The 20,513-nt window shown below is 42.0% G+C and overlaps 1 protein-coding gene across 6 annotated transcripts in view; it reads left to right on the top strand.

Annotated features, from left to right (window-relative positions):
* The window catches only part of ARID1B (AT-rich interaction domain 1B), a 311,674-nt gene that overhangs the window by 169,021 nt on the left and 122,140 nt on the right, over positions 1 to 20,513 (top strand). For 3 of the 6 annotated variants that reach the window (XM_072331169.1, XM_072331165.1, XM_072331167.1), the window contains exon 5: positions 502 to 543. The exons of the other annotated variants lie outside the window; for them this stretch is intronic. In XM_072331169.1, the coding sequence (XP_072187270.1) occupies positions 502 to 543 (42 nt within the window). The remainder of the gene's footprint in view (positions 1 to 501; positions 544 to 20,513) is intronic. 6 annotated transcript variants of the gene reach the window in all.

Below are 20,513 nucleotides of genomic sequence, written 5' to 3'. Positions count from 1 at the left end.
CTTAAGTAATTTGCTTTGTTGAAGGCAAGAAAGGAGCCCATGAGTGAGGCCTGGGCTAGTGAACTTCCAACCGGAGCAGTTTCACTCAGTACTGATGCAGGTGCACTAGGCCTTGTCAGGTGGTAATGCAAAGAGCTCAGCTGTTGCCAGTTTTAATTTTACGGGGAGTTGTCACAGCAGGTGGTGCAGGTTGTGCTTAGGCAGCTTTTTGGTGTAACCAGAAGGCACTTAGAAAGAAGTGTTCCTGTTGTACTCCATTACGTGTTGGAGTACTGACAGATAGGAGCTTTTTGCGCCGTTTAGGTTGAGTTTCTGTGTTTCCTCTCTTGTGAGGTTTTGTTGGCAGCTGCTAATTCAGCATATCCTGTTCTATGTAGTCTTTCCTTGGGCTCATCCAAGCTGATGTCTTTTGTGGAAAACTCTGCTCTGCCTGGACTGTGGTGCTGTGCTCAGGAGAGGTAGTGGCTACGTTTGAAATGATCTTTCTCCTTATAATTGCAGGTTGAAGTCTTGGCCTCCGAGGATGCTACATTTGGACACAAGGTCTGTAGTTCAATGCAGTTTTGCTCTGTAGGTCCCATCTGTTTGAATTGCTGGATGTGGTGTCAAGAAAGATGGCAATTTTTAGTCTAAGAATTGAGAATCCTGTGTCTTCATCCTCTGGTTGGATGACCTTCCCCTAGGTGTGGTGTTCTGAGGCAGGCACGCTGGTTCTGTTACTCAGTATAGAACACTTGTGCAGATACTATCTGGGGAAGGCCATGTGGAAACAGGGAACTTTTAAGTTGTCTTGTTGCTGGGTTTGTTTGCATTACATAGATTTGCACTCAAAAATCCCAGTTGTTACCTGCTTTGAAGTCTGTTGAGTAAGCCTCTTTGTTCACGGTCCTTTTTCACAGTGCATCGCAAATAGAAAGTAGAGTGTTGAACAGCTGGATCACCCTGTGTGCAGTTGTAGATCAGTGTATGGCATACAGCACGCGTGTTGGAGAGAACACTTGAAACCTGCTCTGAGAAGTGGGTGGGCAGTACCATAGTTATTGCCTGAATTTCTTTGGCCAGCGAGCCTCGTGGCAACAAGTGTGGTTTTAATTGAATGTTATTAGCAGATGATTTTAGGAAAAGGCAGATTGTGTGTAGGCTATATCTGTTTAACTAGGAAGAGAGTGGGTATGGGAAGGGAAGGAGGAGATGAGAGAAACAGTAGGCTAAAGCATGACAGCAAAGAGTTTCCTGCTGCCGAATGTCCCCATGCTGTGGTACTACAGCAGGTGAGAAAATAACAATGCTGTTACTTATTGCCAAGGTGGGAAAAAAATAAGCAAAAAATGAAATAAATTTTCCAAGTTTTTACAAGAATACTGTAGACAAAATGAACCCACAGGGGAAAAAAAAAAAAACAAAACAAAATAAAAATAAAAAAAAGCCTTTAAATATTTATGGTGCCAGAATTTAGAGTTGTGTCTGTACTGCACTTTTTATGTTGATATGTGATAAAGTGATTTAAAAGAATTATTATGAACTGCGCTGCTCTGGTATTATTTGAAGTATTTAACATATAATACTCTGCAGCATTTTCTGGTTTTTGTTTTATTTTTTTTATTATTATTTAATACTCAGCATGCACACAGAATATTTGTTGAATATTTAATAAACCTCGAGAGTCAGCTCTTGTGCAGTTACCTCCACAATCTTTCATACTAGGTGGGCAAACAGCAGTATTACTGGAGGTGATTGTAGCCAGTGACTCTTAGAACTGGAGCACTGTGGATGGGGCTTCTTGCTCTTGTTTTGTTGGTTTTTTTGGTTAAACTTGCAGGGTGTTTTTTCAGTCTTCCAGTTGTCTTCATCATTTGAAGCTGCTTCTTACTACCAAAGGCGTTAAGAATGTTCTGTTGTTCTGTTGCTAAGCTTTAGTTTTACTATACCAAATCAATCCTATTGCTGTCTCTTGGCATCATCTTCTGGAGTCCCAAGTAAATCGTCCGTGTGATTCAGTTTCAGAACCAGCTGGGTCATTTTACTCTCATAAGAAAGTATTCTTACACTCTGTAATAAGCTAGATATGTCTAGGAACTTTGTGTATTTATTTATTTTATTTTTCTCAATCCAGAAAATGGTAAATGCATCATTCCAAATTCATTAATCTCGGAATTTATCTTAGCTCTCTACTTAGGCATTCTGTGAGAGCCTCCTCTCCCTTAAGAAACACTTCCTCTACTGTCTGCCACAAGGAGACATCAGCATTAGTAACTCTGTTATGTTGGTATGCCCACGGAGAATGCATATAAATGCAATTTTTAAAAAGAAAAATGTTTTTTAAGTCAAGAAACAAATTAGTATGGAAGGTGTCATGCAGCATAGTTGAGGAGTATGTCAGGCCCTAGTTTGCATGGAGTAACTCTTTCCTTGATACAAGCTTTTAGCCTGAATTTCTTTCCCAGGTCTAACGTAGGCAGCTGGGGGCTTATCTTGACAGTTTTTAATGTAGCATCTGGCTCAGCAGCTAACATTTCATGACCAGTCTGTATGCACATGCAGAAACATCATTTGTGGCAGAGGATGTCTGATCTCTTGACTATACCCATTCCACCAATCTGTGAACGCTTATAACTTAGTTTTCGGGTTGTCAGTAGGCTGTGTTTCCTGTAGATGTTGGAATACTGTGTTTGAAAGGGAGTATTTCTAAAATGCAGAAAGAGTTTACAATGTTATCTTTTAGTCTTACATTTTCCTTCCCTGCTTGCTGGCAGTGAATGGGGCTGTTTCCTACGAGCACGTGCTGGATGAGACAGCACAACATTGTTCAGCCTCACCGTAGTTGTTGGCTGCGAAGGGAAGGAGGGAAGATCTGGATGACGTAGTCTTTTGAGCCATTGATAATCAGGAGGATAAGCACGCGTAGAAATCGGCTACGGGGTATATTTGATGTAGGATATGCATTTTGATTGGACAAAATAGGCTTTTATTTTTGCAAAGAAAACTGAAACAAAAGCTATTGTTTCACACTGTAAATAAGCCCGGGGAAGAGGTACCTTGAAGTGCCAAGCCTTGTTTTCACTCTGTAAACACAGAACAGGTGCAAACTGCAGTCCGCTAGTAATCGTCCTTCAGAGTGTTCCCTCCATCTCACCATTTTAATAAGAAAGCAATCTTCCCAAAACAAAAGTAGAATATATAAGGCATTGATTGGAGTAAAAAAAGGGTATTTTTAATACAACCCTTTTTTCTCCTGTGCATAAGGAAGATCAGTTTTACGGATCACAGAAGTTTAAGCTATGGAAATAAAAAGTGATGTTTGCTAAGTATGAATATGCACAAATTTGGTCGTGTTACTGCCCTTCGGTTGGATGGTAGAGAAGGCTTGGTTTGGTTTTTAGCAACTAGCTTTACTAATTTTGGTTAGCTATCAGCTTGCCATAGTAGCATTTTTGAAGGTGGCATATGGGGCGTTTGATTTTACTTATACATGCATTTTTTGTGTGTGTTTGTATGCATGTGTGTATCTTAAAGAAAAAAGAATCCAGCTTTTGGCTGATCTTTCCGTATTTAAAATGGGTGTGACGTGCGTGGTTGTTGATGCAGAGATGTGGGTGAAATGACCACTCAGCAAATCATGAGCAGCTGATGGGACAGACAGTTGATGTGGGACAGACAACTGCCAGTTGTGCACAGCACATCCAGTCCTGCTGAGTATAAGCTTACGTATACAGTGTGTTCCTTTGGAACTGTACTTGTGGAGAACCTCATGTAGAGTGACTGGGTAGAGCGGTGTCTGCCTGAGTCTGCAGTCAGCGCACAAGAATGCATTTACAAGTGGGAAGTTCTTTCAGCCCTGTTAATCTTATTAAAGCCTAATGATGACATGTAAAATACTAACAGTACCGATTTATTTTGTGCTGATTTTAGCTGGAACAGGAAGATAGATTTTGGCAGATGGGACCAGCACTCCCAGATGGTGGAGAAAATCAGGAGGGGTATGAAGACATGAAAAAGGATTAAGGTGTGCAGAGCAGTAATAGGAGGTGAAAGGTTTAACCGTTTTGAGTGGTGCTGATTTTAAACACCGAGGCAGTGAACAAATAAAAGTAATGGTGTCTGTCTGAGGTTTTTCAATCCCAGGAGATTTAGATGCTCAATTATTGTTAGAATTGAACTTTTTACTCTGAAAGGTTGGTTATCATGTAAAGATTTAACCAACGTTCTGTTGCTGCAGGAGGTTGGTGTTGGTTGGCGTTATGATGTAGAAATCAGTGGTAAATACTTCAGATGGGTTGAAAACTGCGTTTGGCCCTGTGCAGAGAATGAGATGCGTGGCTTCTTTCCTTTTTGTACTCATTTTTCAATCCCTACTTCCCCTCCCTTCCCCAGGGCCCATGCTGCCAGCACCAACCTGACCCAAATACCGTGGCGGAGGTGGCTGCACCCGGCGGGGCAGGCCGGGATCTGCTCGCCCACGCGGCCGTCTGGTCGCAGCCATGTGGGTGCTGTGCACTCGGGGCCGGCCACGTGGTGCTCACACAGACCCATGCTCGTGGCAACTGGCGGCTGCGTGTCAGCGGGGAAAGAGACGCTTGTGTCCCCACAGTGGGGGGGCTTGCCGAGAACAGGGCTCTCCTGCTCGGGAGCCAGCTTTAATCCTCCCATTGTGTGTACTTTTAAGCTGTGTTGTGATGTAATTGGCTTAATCGTTACTATTATGTCGCTTTGCACAAGTAAAGATTGTAATTTGACATATGGAAATCAACGGCAACTGGATTAGTGATGTGCAGGTGTCACTTGGAAATGTGGCAGGCGAGAGCCCCACGGTGTTTGGCAGGGGTGCTGGTAGCTCACCGAAGCACGTTCCCGCAGCGCAGTGCTCAGAATTAGGACCAGCCTCACCTGGGGGCCGCGTTGCTGGTGCTGAGGGACCGCTGCTCAGCCCCGAGGAATGTGCTCGCTGCTGGGTGACCTTGTGTTTCCTTGGGGAGGAGAAGTACAGGAGGAAGGATTACTCTTCGGTGGGGGAATCAGAGCGTTGCAGCTCTGGTAAAGAAGTGCCTTGGGGGTGGCATTTCTGGTGCGGCTCTGTCAGCCCAGTGGAGCTTCCGGTGGTGTTGGTGGAAGCGGCTGCGGTGTTGTTTTGTGGCACAGCGTGAAGCGGTGACCTCATCGCCGTAACTTAATCATTCTGCAAGTTACTGACGGAGTCTATTCCTAAGACTTTGTAAATGTCTGCCGCTGAGTTGCATCTTTTTTTAATGCTCTTTCTCTGACACAGGATGTAGGGTTTTAAGAATCGATGGTGCTTGGGACTAAAATCTCTTTTTCCCTCCCACCCCTGCTGCTTTTACTCAAGCTTACTAGGGTTTTGTTTTGCTTTAGTCCACCTTGCAACTGCTGCTTTATTCCAGTACTCAGTGCATTACAGTGCATTTCTGCAGCCTGCTTGCTTTCACACTCCAGGTACCAGAAGTTCAGATCCCGAGAGAAAACACAGCTGCACGGTGTAGCTGTGTGTCTGCTTCCTGATTTAAGGTGTAGGACACCAAAGAGAATACATTTGGTGGCTGATTGTGAGTTATGACTGTGCAAATCCAGAAGGAAACTGTTCTGACGGTATCCATAATACGGAAGCCTTGAGCTGCGAGATGGAGTAGAGATGCCATTTGAGAAAACATCTTCTCAGGAGGCTGTTGTGTTTGTTAATTGTATCTTTTGGAGATGTTTATTAGATTGATTGGCACAAAATAATACTTCTTGGAAAGCAGGTGGAGAGAAGCCACGCAAGAAGAAAAGTAAGCATAAAAATTGTTTTCTTTTAATGTATGCCTTTTGAAAACGGCTTTCTTTTGTTGGAGACTCTCACAGCCTCTGCTTCTGCCATCTGGTGGTTGCTTACAGCAGTTGCATCTTCAAAGTCAAAATTGTTCTGAAGTTAATCCTTTTCAGAAGAGGATGTTTTCAAGTGTCTGAATTAGCTCTGTCTTGATATGTTGACACTTGGAATGCGTATGTGTGTCTTTAGTATGTAGGAATGTATAGAGAAATGAGCCCTAATTTAGATCTGTGCACTGTTGACTTAGGAATCTGGAGGGTTATAAATAAGTTCTTGGATTTGTTGCAGCTTAAAAAGAATAGATATTCATATTAGCCTCCAGTAACTTCTGTTTCCCTGCTCAGAGCAGAATTAGGATTACATGTTTCACCGGCTCTGTTGTTGCTGTTTTCTTTGTGGAGTTGTTTTATCTGAGGTGTTCAGAGACGACTAAAAGGATTTTCCAGCCTTCTTTCTTTGAGTCGTTTTTAAAGCTGTGTTTTAGGATTGCTGAAGTCTTCTGAGTGCCTTCTGTGCTGGCTGTTTGCTAAGAGCAGGGAAGAAGGCATTCTTTTGATGTTCTCTTTTAGGGTTCTCAGCAGGGCTTAGGGACGCCGCACAGATGTGTCGGAGCATTTTTGCACTAGTGAGTAGCAGCGACTTTAGCATGTTTTGCCTGGGCCTATTCAGATCACTGCTTGGTATTCAGGACAAGCAAAGGCAGAACTGAACAGCTGTGATAATGTTTTAGAAAAAATTCACCTATGTAACCAATAGTTCTTTACATTGGGTAATTTCAGTCTCAGCAAATCTAATTTTCTGATTAGTTTTATAGAAATTAAGAGGTAATACCAGCAGGTTAGATGGGCAGAGAGGAACTTGGAGCTCTCGTTGTACTCTGGCTCTGTCCTGAGGGCTGCAGAGTAGTGTATCTGACCGCCTGGAGGATGACATCAGGCTAAGAGTAGTGTGGTGCCCCATCAAAACCCCAAGCACCTGCTTGTCACAGTGCCCTCCCAGCTCCTTACTTCTAATGCTGGACTTCTCTCCAGTGACCCAATGCGCTGGTAAATACATGTTCAATGCACCTTTTCAGTGTGAAGCAGCTCGTGGTGCTTGACAAATAAATACTGCAGGCCTCAGGGTTAGGCTTGGGGACTGGGACTGGGGAGCAGTTGTTTCCAGAGTTGCAGAGCGTTGTGGAGGGCTGGTGTGAGCAGAGTGGGGAATGTCGCACCTGCCTCCCAGCCCTTGAAACTTGCAGGCTCACAGTTCCCAATCAGATGGGATCAGCAAAGTGCGGCCTTTAGTACTGGTTTTGTGATGGCAGCACACATCAGCTCAAGGATCTGATGGAACTCTCCATTTCACACCAATTGCTACAATGCAGTATGAATTACCACACACACACACACAAAAATAATTATTTTCTCAGTCTTTCTTTTATTATCCTATTCTTGTAATTGGTGGCCGTTCTGAGGCCTTGCAGCCCTGCCTTTCTGTGTGGGTTAGCTAGTATCAGGCTCAGCCTTCTGTTAATGGTTGTCTCCAGCTGAACTTCAGGCTGTTAAAGTGTAACCAGGACGCTGTTCTGCAGTGCTGTGGGTCCTTTACAGTTCTGTGTGGCCCGTTTGATTTATACAGTTGTTTTGAACTTGGAGGGCATATCAGATTTGCTGAGAACTCATCCGACAACTGGAACGCAGCGGCTGCTTGTAAATACCTGCACATTTTTAAGTGTTTAGGCAGGTGGTCTCTTTGTTTGGGGGTGGGAAGAGGGCAGGACCGAAGGCTTGCAAATAGTTTGCTTTTCTTTCTTGATTGGGAGAGCAGGTTAGACCTGCTTTCTTTTTCTGCTGCGAGTTGTACCTGGCTGTGCAACTGGTGCGACCAGAACCGCCGCCTGGGGCCAGAGCCCCACCTAGTGCAGGAAGCAGGAGCCCATTCACACTGTGCCTCAAAACAAGGACAACAAAGGAACCGCAGCTTTTCAAATTTCCCTCCCGTTTATTCCTTTGCTTTTTTGGATATTATTTCTTTCCAACAACGCAAGCCAGGAATGTGCACGTAGAACGACACTGAGCTTTTTGCAGTGTGGCTTGTTTAAACACTGTGTGGTCAGCTTGTTACAACTAATGCTGGTTTGAAGAATGGAAATTGCAGGGGAGCATGAGAAAGTTGTTGGGCAGAAGGGACCTAGTTCTGTTTTTTTCTGAGACAGGGTGAGGTGTGTACCATGCATGCTTCAGGGTGTGTACCATGCATGCTTCAGACCGGGCTTTGAGAGAAAAAGTGGGTTTTGAGGGGAAAAAAAACAATGCCGGTAGCCTAGAAGCTTGGGATTTACTGGATGCACACATCTCTTGCAAAAGGGTTATCTTGTAACTTGAAATCTTTAATTATTCAGTTCTTTTTTTTTAAGGGAATTCTTCATGTGAGATGAGTTTTCTATTGAATTGGGGCTTCTGATGGATAATTGTGTTGGATTAGAATGACACTGGAAAATTTTGTTTTTCAAGGTCATTTCTTCGATTTTTCTCTGTGAGCAGTTAATTATTCTGTATCGTGTTTCAGTAGGAAGATGAAAATTACACATGGTTTTGGCATAATTTCTGTACTATCCCAGTGCTTTTAATTGCTTAATATGATGCGCACACAACTGTGATATATTTCTAGTGCAGTGGTGTTGTGATTCTATTACAGAGTCCCTGGTATTACCTGGAATAGAAAGCAGACAGATTTATAATCTCTGCTGTAAAACTTGCCTTAATGTTTTAATCTGAAGCAAAACAAGCACCACTGCTCAGCGTCAGTGTAACGTGACTGTTTTCATTCCACCAGCTGATTTCCTTCCCCTCCCCCCCACCTCCTCTCTTTTTCAAGATCTATTTGAATCTTCCCGAGCCTTCTGTGATACGTTCTTGCAGCGCTATTCCTTGTGTCAGAACAGATGTACTGATTACCTCGTAAATGTAACCTATATCTGAGGCGGTTTTACAGCTCTAATCCTTGTGCAAGGGTTGTGCTCTGGTGAGAACAGCACAGAATACATACTAATTTAAAAATTAATAAAGATATTTTGAGAAATGTGTAGCTGCTGTTTATGAAGAAAAGCAATGAAGTGAATCGTGTGGAACTGGCTTTTGTAGCATCTAAGTGACTTAATATCATTATAACACATATGATTACGTGCAGAAGCTTTACAGTAGTGTAGCTGTGAGTGTTTATATGGTTATTAACTCCTAGTTTTTAGCTCTGGTTTGTGCAGAATGCTGCCAAGGTCAGAGTTGTTAAGCTGCCCCAAATAGTGCTGACGAAGGAGTTATGTTAGCTAAAGCCTTCGTTTGTTTTGTTTTAAGCAATTCTATTATATATATGTGTGTGTGTGTATTTTACCAGCTGCATTATGGAAGAGAATCTTGAAGGAGAAATATGGGGATTCCGGGCTTGGAAATGGCATGAAATTAAGGGAATTAAATAGCATTAGAATTGGTTTCCGTGGTGGAACAAATGTTACAGATATTGATGATACTCTTTGGATCCTGGGTGCTACCAGGCTTAGTTATACAAAGGTTTGAAAGCGAGAAGTTGTAGTTTAAACTTGATACAGTGAGCAAGGGAAAGCTAATGGAGCACATTAAAAATGCAAGCTGACCTAGATATACAGCTGAATGGTGCCATGTGGTGTGCAGCTCTGTCTGGAAGGCTGCAGTGTCTTGTTGACCAGAGAAAATGTTTTAAAAAAAATAAAATCAGCTGAAAATACAGCAAGGGTTACAAAAATACAAAGGGAAAATTTAAGAAGTGGGCCTTTCCATTCTGGTTTACATGCGATGTCAGGGAAAAAGCATTGTTAGGGCTTTTTACTATGAAAGCTGCTATTGATTTCTGTTAAGTGTATGCCACGTGTGTTTAAAAAATAATCTACAGAAATTATTTCCAGGGAATGATTAATGTGCGTGCCCCATTGCCATGAGCGGGTGTGCTTTCTGCTCTCTTCTATCTAGACTGTGTGTACTCAGAACCCTGAATGATGCAAGAGAAACAAGTACCATGTTAGGGGCTGGTTGATTAGAGCTAAGTGCTGAAATTCTTTCTGGAATACAGTGATGTTCAGCATGTGAAAGGGTAGCAGAATCAGAATTAGTTTTGCAGTACTTTGAATTTCGTATTAACTTTGGAGAACTATTTAAGAGATGTCAAAGTATCAGAAAATGTTAATATGATTTTTTTTTTATTATTTTTTTAGATAATGAATGTTAAAATAGCTTTTAGCTGCTGTTTGAAACTTGATGGGAAGTCATTCCTTTGGTATTTAGACAGCTTCAACTGCAAATGATTACCTCAGCTTATTGATAAATAGCAAATAAAGGTTGTAGAGAAAAGGCTGACCTTCCCTCCCCACTCCCCTTTGCATCCGTCTTCCTCAGCCTGCGCTGGAACTGCATGAATGTCAGCATAGGTGATTGGGATAGTACATAGTTTTGTAAGATTAGGAGGTTTAAAATGGAGATATATATTTTTTTTCTAGGTCTGTAAGTTATAATGTGTTTTCAGTTGGAACAATAATAATAAAAAAGGCTTGCGTGTACCTGTGATGCATTTGATTCCTCCCTGCAGTGACTCATTGTGGATCTCTCTTACAGCTAAGTGCTTGTTCCTTGTGATCAGAGGAAAATGCTACACACCTTCTGCTTCGTGCCTATTAAATTCAAGTTTCTATTGTAGGCAGCATTACACAGCTATCCTGGAGAATTAAAGGAGGGGAAAAAAAATCAAGAACAGTAACTGAATTGGAAATTTCAAAAGGCACTTTGTTCCCCCTCAGCCCTAATATCGATTTCTGCTGCGTTTCTGTTTACGTGCTTTCTTCTGCCAAATTTACAAGATGTTCTTCATTCTTGTCCAGAAGAACCTTCTTTTCGTACCCTGTTGAAATTAGTTAATGTAATGGTGACTGTTTTTCTTCTCTCCAGTGGAACCTGAATGATGGATACCAGCCATTTTAATCTCATTATATTAAGCAGGGCATATAGTTCCTTTATGCAGACCAGTATTTCGAGCTGAAGAGGGGACTGTTTTTTCCTTTTTGTTACCTTTTTCCCCCTCGACTGTTTCGTTCCCTTGGGGAATGATCTGGAGAACAAAGTGTCCGTGTTCCCTGAAATAGAAATAGAACGATCCATTCATTATTTAGTGATCTATTTCTGTTTGGCAAAGTTAAGCACACGCTTAACTTCAGGTCTGTGATTAAATCTCACTGACTTCAGTCTGACTTAAATGCTTTGCAAAACTGTGGCTTTTATTCCCATGTCCCCATCACACCATTGCTCTTTTTTTTTTCTTCTTTTTTCCCCTCCTCTGCCACACTGCAAGTTGACTATGCTTAGTGTCAGCAGTTTATGTTCTGCATGTTTAATGAAGGCCACGGCTCAGCTCAGCATAGCCCTTCCCCTTACGCTAACAGAATTTTGATAAATGAGATTTCCTTGCGTGGAGAGCAGAGAATGGGCTTTGACAGGAAAAGGCAGGGCATGAAATCAGCAGGTGTCAGGGTGTGCAAATTACAGCCGTTTTAAAACAAAAACAAAATAAAGAGCTTGCTATGACCAGCCGTCTTCAAAACGTATATTGTGCTGTGAAGCACAAAGAAAGATTTAAGTAACAGCCTAGCAAAGCAAAAGCAAATTTGGTAAGTGGTAATCCAAATCAACACATTTCTGCCTTCATTTTGCTCCATATTCCCCATGCATGCCACCTTAATAGTCAGTGTGCTGTACAAGCAATTGGAAGGCAGTAATCATTGCTGAATTTAGCACATGGAAATCCATTTTGTGTCTTATATCCCACACTGATCTAAACTATTAGATATTTTCTGTTTTGTGCCCACTCCGGTTGTTGATTGTGGTAGATTAACTAGTAGTACCGGTAAAAAGAAATTGCCGGCATATATTACTAGAAACCTGTTCAACAAAGGTAAATTCCTGTGGTCCTTCTTCCTTTTTTGCTTCTGCTTTCATTTTCCTGATACCACAAACTGCATCCCCCTCACCCCACCCCGCAGCTCCTTTGGTCTTTCTCCTTCATGCAGATTTAGCTCATTCCGTGACTGATCTCTGGTAGTCAGAGTCTATTGCTGTGTAATTTGAAAAGAAATAAATAAATCTGGTGGTGTGCTTGCGTGTGCCAGTGAGGCACTGCATTGTTTGAGTAATGCAGACCTCTTTCCTGGAGATTATAATCTGACACGAATGATTGAGGGCCAGAACCGGATACCACGGACCTAAAGCTGGAGCTATTTTATTACCTTATGTAACATTTCATAAAAGTTTCTGCAGCTGGTGTGGATTAGGAATGAATTGTTTTTATTGGAGAGATAAAGAGAAGGGACAGTTGGTTTGCTTATAATAATTAATAAATAGCACAGTTAATTACTGTGCTGGCTCGCCAGTACTCTCAGAGGTTAATTTAAATCAATTTGTGCTCATTTCTATTAAAACACTCGGAACTGTATTTTTACACAAATACATGAATGTATATATGCAGAACTGTGTATTTCTGTACACATAGCTGTGTATAAATTTAATTCCTGTGCATTTATATTTAACTTTATAGTTTCCTTTTTTTGGCAGGATTTTTGAATGGACTGAAAGCAGGGATAGTTGCTGATCTCATCATGTTTTCTTAGGTTGGTTCATGCCATACTGGACCCTCCCATAAGGTACACAGGGAGTTTCTCAGGGTCTTCTGCTTGCTGCCCTGTTCTGATGGGGACCTACGCAGATGTGGAGCCCCCCAGTGTGACTCGAGCACCACGGGTCTCCTGCCCACAGCAAAGCTCTGCAGGTTTGAGCCACTGCAGCACCTCCTGACCTCGGTGCACTTTGCCTTGTGTCACAGTTCTGAAGCTGAAATAGGGGGCTGCAAAGCAGTGGGAGTGGCATTATCATTAAGGCTTGTGCATACAGATCTGCTTGGTGTGTCAGGCCTGTCCAGGTGCACTGAGCTGTGTGATCTACAAACAGCTTACCCCACTGGCTTCACCAGGGAGTCGGCATCATTTGAAGTAACTGGTGGACTCCTCGGTCTGTTCTGGTCCTACTTTCCCTCCCCAGTGTGGCGGTTGGGCTGATGACCACCTCCCAGTCTGATGGGACCACTGTCAGAAGGAAGCCACCACTCACCTGGCATATGGGGCAAGGAGCCCACCAGCCCTCTGTCTGCAGTGCCCCTCCTTACTGGAGCTAGCACTAGAAACAGCTTTTGTAAGTCATATTTCTTTTGCTGTGCAATGTTAGGAGTTGGGAGAAGAGAGGTTTCTTTTTTAACAAAAACTCAGTCTCCCTCCTGACTAACCCCCAGTAGCTGAGGCCAAAGCAGTCTCTCTTCTCCTGAGTGCCACAGGTTTCCTGCAGGCTGCCAGGCAGAACCACATCTTCAGTCCAGGAGGGAAACATTTCACAAGTCTGCAGTGCGTTCTTTTTGCAGGGATTCCTGGAATATCAGATTACCTTGTGATATAATTGCAAGTAATTAAGAACAGTATTACATGCTGTCATCTGGTGCCTTTTTTCATTTTTTTTCCCGCCGTAGCTATTGCTCACCATTTCTTTACTGAGCACGGGGCAGAGTTGAGGACTGTGGGACACCCCCCAGGCACTGCCCAGCCCCAAGGTGCTCAGTGCACTGTGTGGGCAGCATTCAGCCATTGTGAGGAGGCAGGGATTTGTCTCGCATTGTTGGGCCAGTCAGATGCTTTTGTTACTACTTTGCAGAGCTTGCAGTTCTGGTTATTATTATTATTATTTATTAGGAGGATTTCTGGCTTGTTGGTTTCTTGCATCCTTAGCTGCCCTTTTATTCCTCTTTGTAGGTTTCTGTGGTTTTTATCTGATGAGTGGCTAGCATATCTAGCTCATGTCAGTGCTTTGGGCCTTCATTTTCTTCTTCAAACAGCCTCAAAGCAGTGTGCTCTTACTTAGCCAAAAAGCAGCAGCTGTCAGTCAGAAGGATTTTTCAAATGCCAGAAGTTATGGGGATCCTGAATTCTTTCTAGACTTGGGGGCCACAGCAGGCCAAATTTGAAACAGACCTTCGGTGAGGCCCAGGTTATTGCTGTGCTTACAAGAAAAGAAAAATTAGCATTCTGGTTTTTCCTACTGGCTCATATTTAAGGTAACAAAAAAAGCCTCTGCAATCTGCACAGACTTCCAGATCTTTCTCCTGGTTAAAACTGTCTCTTCTTATTTTAGTCTTTCACTTCCAGTTTTACTCTGCAAAGCTATTTGAGTCCAGTGTGTTCTAATTTAGAAGTGAAAGATGGCTTTTGCTGCACTGAAATACGTGTGATCAAATGAGTGCAGTCTCCTTGCATACCTCAGCAGGCTTGGTCAGTCTCACTCAGGGCTTGTTTCCCTTAAGGTTCATTTCTTCTCCAGGTTTTGGTAAGGAGATGTGAAGTACAGAGAAGGGCTGATGTTTGATACAAGTCTGTTGTCTTGATCTTTGATTTATGCCCTTATCTAGGTGTAGTATTTCTTATATGTAATTTTTTTATTGATGTAAAGGAAAGAGCTGTGAAATAATGTTTTCCCAAATTTAATTTTTCAATTGCCAACAAGCTTTGTACATTCTGGGACATGCAACCTCAGTCACAGAGAGTTTGAGTGAGCCACTTGCCTATGTAAATTGATCAAACACCAGTCAGTGGATTGAAGTGTACATATTTGCATATGTACACTTGTATATGACACTTGGACTAAAAGAGAGAGTGGATTTGCTTTGCTGGAAAGACATTTAGTGAAAGTGAACGTGACTGTTTTGACATCTGGGCTAATAATTTAAGAGCAGGTTGCCTTGTTTCTGTAATTGTTCTTGCCCCCTTATCGTTTTATTGTCAAAAACTGGATAAAAAAAATAAAAATAGGAAGAGGCACCTCCAAATAACGAGGAAAACAGTTTTGAATCAATGTTGTCTGTTAGAGCTCTCCACTGTGTACTGCAGAACATGGAAAAGCTGAGTTGGTTTCTGTCAGTTTTCTGACTTTGTTATACGTATAGTCAGGATTTTCATGCTTCCATTGGGAAAGTCTTAGAAAAGGCTTAGGTGTATAAAGTTCTTCCTGAGTATCTGTAGAGCTGTATATGTGCAACCTGAAGTAACCCGATATAAGATTTTTGTATTCTTTGAGTCCATTTTGTACATACCGGTACGGTGGATGGCAGCAGTATTATATTCTAAAGTGAAAATAAAGAAGCTCCTGAGATTGTTACTGTAGATTGCCTGCAGAGCTGCTTGTTGCTTATGTGTCATTGCTGAGCTCAAAGAAGGAGCACAATCAATCTAGGAGGAGTATTTTGGGTGCCGGCTCTGAGAGTTTCAGAAGGGCCACGCAGTGTTTTGATGTGTGTCTCGATCTCAAAGCTGGCACTTATCATACAGGTGCGGGGAAGAAAAGCTCTCAGTTTCGAGGCATTGTGCAACAACTGAAAGATGGCTTCTTTTAAAAGCAGTTTGAATGCAAGTTTGGTGTTTGGAGTATGTTCAAAATCAGCACGTAGTATTTCTGGGTTTCAAAATGCTTTACTTTATAATAATTATTATAAATGTATCTAGTACATTCCCATCAAGGAAGCACTATTAAAGGGCTTACAAATGGTTTATGTTCTTAAATGAATATCATCTTGCAAATCAGAAAGCAAGCAATATTTTAAGAGGAGGTTTTAAAAAGGGCCTGTGTTGCTATTTTTATTCCATAGCTGTATATCATCTTCACTAACTCAAAAATGTTTGATTACACCTGGAACCAGCCTGCGAGGGAATTATAAGGTAACTCATATGATGAGCAGGCATCTAATTCCAAAATATTATCATCCAAAATAACATCACCAGGGCTTTGGGGTATCTTTCAGAGAAGAGTTGGTGAGCAGTTCTTAACAGTTCCATCCAGAGAAGGCATTTGTTGTGACAGTTCCCCAAATTCAGTTACCTTATTGATCTTCCTATTTCGGTTAATATTGTTATGGAAGAAAACAATAGTAATTTTGCTAAAATTTCTTTAAGATTATACAAGTTATTAAATAATATGAATTTTGAAAGCTCTAGATAGCCAAAGATTATATCATTTCCTTGATAATGAAATAACCTTGTGTCTGCTTTCCCATTTTGTTCATGCACATGTAGGAAGGGGATGAGAAGGTCCATGTGTGGAATTGATTGCTTGGCGTCTGAGCTGTAACTAAAGCATGGAGTGTTTCAGTAAGACCTCAGAACAACTTGATTTTGTCTTGGATGGAAATCGCTGTTCCTTTTGAGGCATTGGTATCCTCATGTCATAGGTGTGGTTGTGCTGAAAGAGCTATGGAAAAAATGAGGCATCTTTCCTGGTAATGGTAGAATACAGCTAGCTCAAAAGTCCTTCTAAATAGCAGAAGGATCCCGTTGTTTCCAACCTTCTCATATTTGAGGATTTGGGGGCTGGAACAGAACTGCGTGTTTTGCCTGCTCTGCCCCTCTCCTCCCAGAGTAAGGAGGAGCAGAAACGTTAGTTTAATTCACAGTGGGAAAACAAAATCCTAGCGAAGGAATTTATACTCCCAGCTTTGCCTCGCTGGTTCTGTTTCACTCCAGGAAAGCAATGGCTGAGTGTTGCGACGACATTACATCTATGCAATTTATCAAAGCTTATGGGAATTTTACTTGGGTTACAGAAGGCTCATTAGTTGTCAAGTCAATTGAACATAGGTCATAATTATTACACTATTAGAGCATTCTTGAAAAAGATAAATAAGCATTACGGTTGTAAAATCTGTTAGAATAAAAGGAAGAAAAGTATTTTAATAAAAACGTCAGTATTTTAACATTTCTCAAGTCTATGAAACAAATGCAAACCTGACTTTCAAATAAATTATAGCGCTACAATAATCATAAAAGTTCAGTGATAAAGAGATACTGCTGTCTCACTTGTTATACATAAGCCAGTGCAGTTGTGAAGCAGGGAGCGTGTTTCTTTTGTGTTTCTCTACTGCCATCCATAGTGAGGACATGAAGAGTTTGTGCCTGGGAGAGAATTGCTGTGTTATTAAACACCTTTGCAAATCCATACGCTTTACTAGTCTTTAAGTTCTAGTGTGACTCATAGGTTATAATTCTCTAATGAACACTTCAAAGAATACATCTTCCCATCAGCTCTTGGATTCATTTTTCTTGCTTTCTCTGCAGACCAGTCTTCAGCACTCAAACACCATAGTGGTGCTTATTACCAGAACAGTGTTCTGAGAAGCAAAGACTCATATACAGGATTCCCTGGCATTGCTGCAGAGCTGAGATGGGTGATATGCTTTCCGCTCCTCCCCTCCCCCCCAAGCTTGCTTCTCTGACTACAGTGCTGCATAGCTTATGTCCCTCTGTTTTTATAGTCTGGCAGACAGGCATTGTCCAAAAGTACGAGAATGTATCTCATAATGTGCAAGGCAGCTGCAACATGTCACATTTGCACTTTCTAAACCTCAACACAGAAATTCCCTTGCTGGATAGAAATTTGCATGCATCTTGAAGGCATTAAAATGCTGCGTCCCTAGGAAATGGAGGTGGAACTTGATCTATTTGTTGCTTTCAGAATCATGGTCTTGGATGAAAGGAAATGTTGCTTCCAAAGTTCAGTTGTTGGTTGTCCAAATAATAGAGATTTGGAAACTTATTTTTAAGCAGTTTTTCATTCCAGCTGTTGTTGGAAGGATTTCCATAGCATGTTTGCTATCCGTCTGAAGTTCTGGGACCTTGTCTTAGAAGCTGCCATTTCCAGAGCCTTTATTATTTCAGATTATTATTGTTATTGTTTATTATTTATATTTACTATTTATTTGCCCATGGCTTTGGAAGTTGTCATGAGATGATTTATCCCTTTATCAGAAATATGACATACAATGATGGCGTTAAGTAGGTGACACACGGAGCTCAGGATAACATGGTGATGACACCATGTAATGAGCCTCCTTTTGTGCACTTCTTACAGTGAGCCAACATCAGTCAGTGTAACACAGTGTTGGTGAGTGTGAGTTCTGTGGTTTTGAGGATCTGTGTGTTTTTTAGATCAGGTGCCTCCCGGGAGGTGTTTTGACAAATGTTATGGCACAAGTGCAGGGTGTTACCACCCTTAGCTGCTGACGGCAGAATGCTGCCAAACTTATGACAGATGGAGATATGCTGCAGTAGTCCAGAGAATCGCGAATCATAGCTTGAAACATGGATTTGGTTTGGGTTCAAGCACATCAGGGGCACATTTTCATTGTCTTCTAATGATTTTTCTGTCCAAGCAGCAAAGTGGTGAGGTAGATAGGTAGGACTGCCCAAAACTGTCCCAGCTGGATCTGTTGTAACTTTTCTGAGGCACAGGAACGGGGCTGCTTGCACCTCAGAATACCTCAGTGGCTCATGGGAAAACTTCCTGTCACAAGCTACCAAATCCCACACTTTCTTTTTCCCACATACATCTATTTAGTGGTTCTTCTGACATGCTTCTGCAAAATTGTATTTGGTCTCTTAGTGGTTTTCTTCACAGCAAAGCTGTTAATTTCATAAAACTGCATGATGGTCTTCAGGGTATCAGAAAGATGAAAGGAAAAACAGGAACAGAGAAGGTGCCTTTCTTCACACAGTGGGATGTGAAGGGCAGTGTTGGCAAAGCTTGTTGGGTGATGCTCTGCTTTTCTTACATGAGAGAAATGAAGAGACCTCTTCTCAGTAGCAATTGAACACATTTTATGAGCAGTAAGTACACCACAGAAATAAAAAGCAATGTCTGTGGGCCTCTATAAAGGTTCCTGTAACAGCATCTAACGCAGGTGGGTTGGTTTCTTTGACATAACGCATTATTAACTAGTTCACTGGGTTTCTTACAGGAGAGAAGTGAAATCAACAATCACGGGAGAGGGAAATGTGTGTGTGTGTGTGTATGCACATATATATACACACACACACATATATATACACACATATATTTATAAATATATAAAGTTTTCTGTATGTTCAAAGCCAATTTTTAATGGCTTTTTTTTTTCCTTTTTATTTATTTATTTTTTTATTTTTTATTTTTCATTGATTGGCTGCTCCCCAGGTCTCATCATTTTCAGTGAATCTGTTGAGAGTAGCATAGTGCCTGATATAAGGGGTAATAAGTTGGAGTCTGAAAGAATCATCTCCCTATTTGTATAGAAGTAAGCAGACTTGGAGATGTAACAGAGTAACACTGGGACTTCAAGAAAAACAGTGAGAATTGTGTTTGTATAGCTACCCTATGCTTATTTTTAAGCAAAAATGAGAATGAGAAGAACTTGAGATGATAGGAGCTGGAACGGTACAGCTTGTATGCCTTTTGCTCTTCAGCACTTAGCAGAAGAGACAGGCATTGGCCCTGGGAGGCTCCTCGGTGGCACAAAAGAAAGAAGCAGATCTGAAAGCTGAGTAATTGCCTCATCTTCATGGACACTCATCTCCATCGAGGGGGAGGAATCCGAGAATCCTCCACCAGCATTTCCATAATGTCAGACAGCTGCAAGCCTCTTCCCCCCCCTCTTGCTGTGCACTGTAGCTGCAGCAGGCTGTGCATGGCAAGGTGATGCTCTATAGGTTGGGCTTTATGGAAGATACGTGTGTGTTAAGGAGGGTCTTTGTCCTAAAAATACACAAGCTTTTGTTCTTCACTCCCTGGTGTTGCAGCAGTAGTTCAGTACCAAACTGTTTGCCTGGCTCCCCCGCATGGCAGTGCTGGCACACAGAGCTGTATGATGAGACATTGCACAAGATGAGATGTTCTTTAAAAAAAAAAAGTCCTTGTCTTATTCAGCTCTATTTTGGGAAGCAGCAACGGGGCTGTCACCACTGATCAAATGTATGTGCTGCAGTTCTGTAGGTTACAAAGAAGTTGCAACAAGGTAAGGGGGAGTTCTGAATGTTATTTTTAACCTCTTGTCCCCCCCCATAACAGGGGGAAGAAAATGAAACAGTGAAGGCTATGTTCATATTACAGCATTGTGCTCTAGCTGAACTATTTAGTACAAGAAGGTGGAAGCAACTCCTTCCCTTTTGAATGAAACAACCCTGGGCAGCCTGATGCAGTAGGTGGCAAACCTGCCCACAGCAGTGGGTTGGAGCTGTATGATTTTTAAGGTCCCTTCCATCTCAAACCATTCTGTGGTTCCATGAAACAGGTACGTGACTTGTCTAAACCTTCTAGAAAGTCTTTTCCTTGTTTAGATCCACTTAACCCTATAGTAGTAGAACTGTTGGGTTACACTTAATCTTGCGCAGGCAGCAGGAGCACACTGCACTGCACTGATGGCTGTAAGTCTCCTTGCCCTTTTTTTTCCAGCAGCGTTTCATTCTGCATTTGGTAAATGACAGGTAAATCATCTAAATATGCACAATCAAAATGTGCTATCGCTGATGCCAACAGTGTGTGTTTAATAAATCTCACTTAGAATTTCAAAGAAGAGATTCTGACCATTGGATTCCAGGCAACTTTCCCCACCTTTGCAACACATTTGAAAATTTCAGCTGTCCTGAGCAAGTATTATCAAAAACTCTTTGGAATGCATGCCCTGATTTCCCTGAGTTCTTTATGTGCTTTAAGCTTCCTTCCACCCAGGGGACCTGGGGCTGTGTGGGGCTGGCAGAGAGCAGTGCCAAGGAGCACGCATGGGGCTTGGGCAGTGC

Source organism: Excalfactoria chinensis, chromosome 3, assembly GCF_039878825.1.
Source record: "Excalfactoria chinensis isolate bCotChi1 chromosome 3, bCotChi1.hap2, whole genome shotgun sequence".
In the NCBI taxonomy this organism is placed as follows: Eukaryota; Metazoa; Chordata; class Aves; order Galliformes; family Phasianidae; genus Excalfactoria; species Excalfactoria chinensis.
The sequence above is the reverse complement of the archived record's forward strand: the minus strand, read 5'-3'. Positions and strand labels throughout refer to the sequence as shown.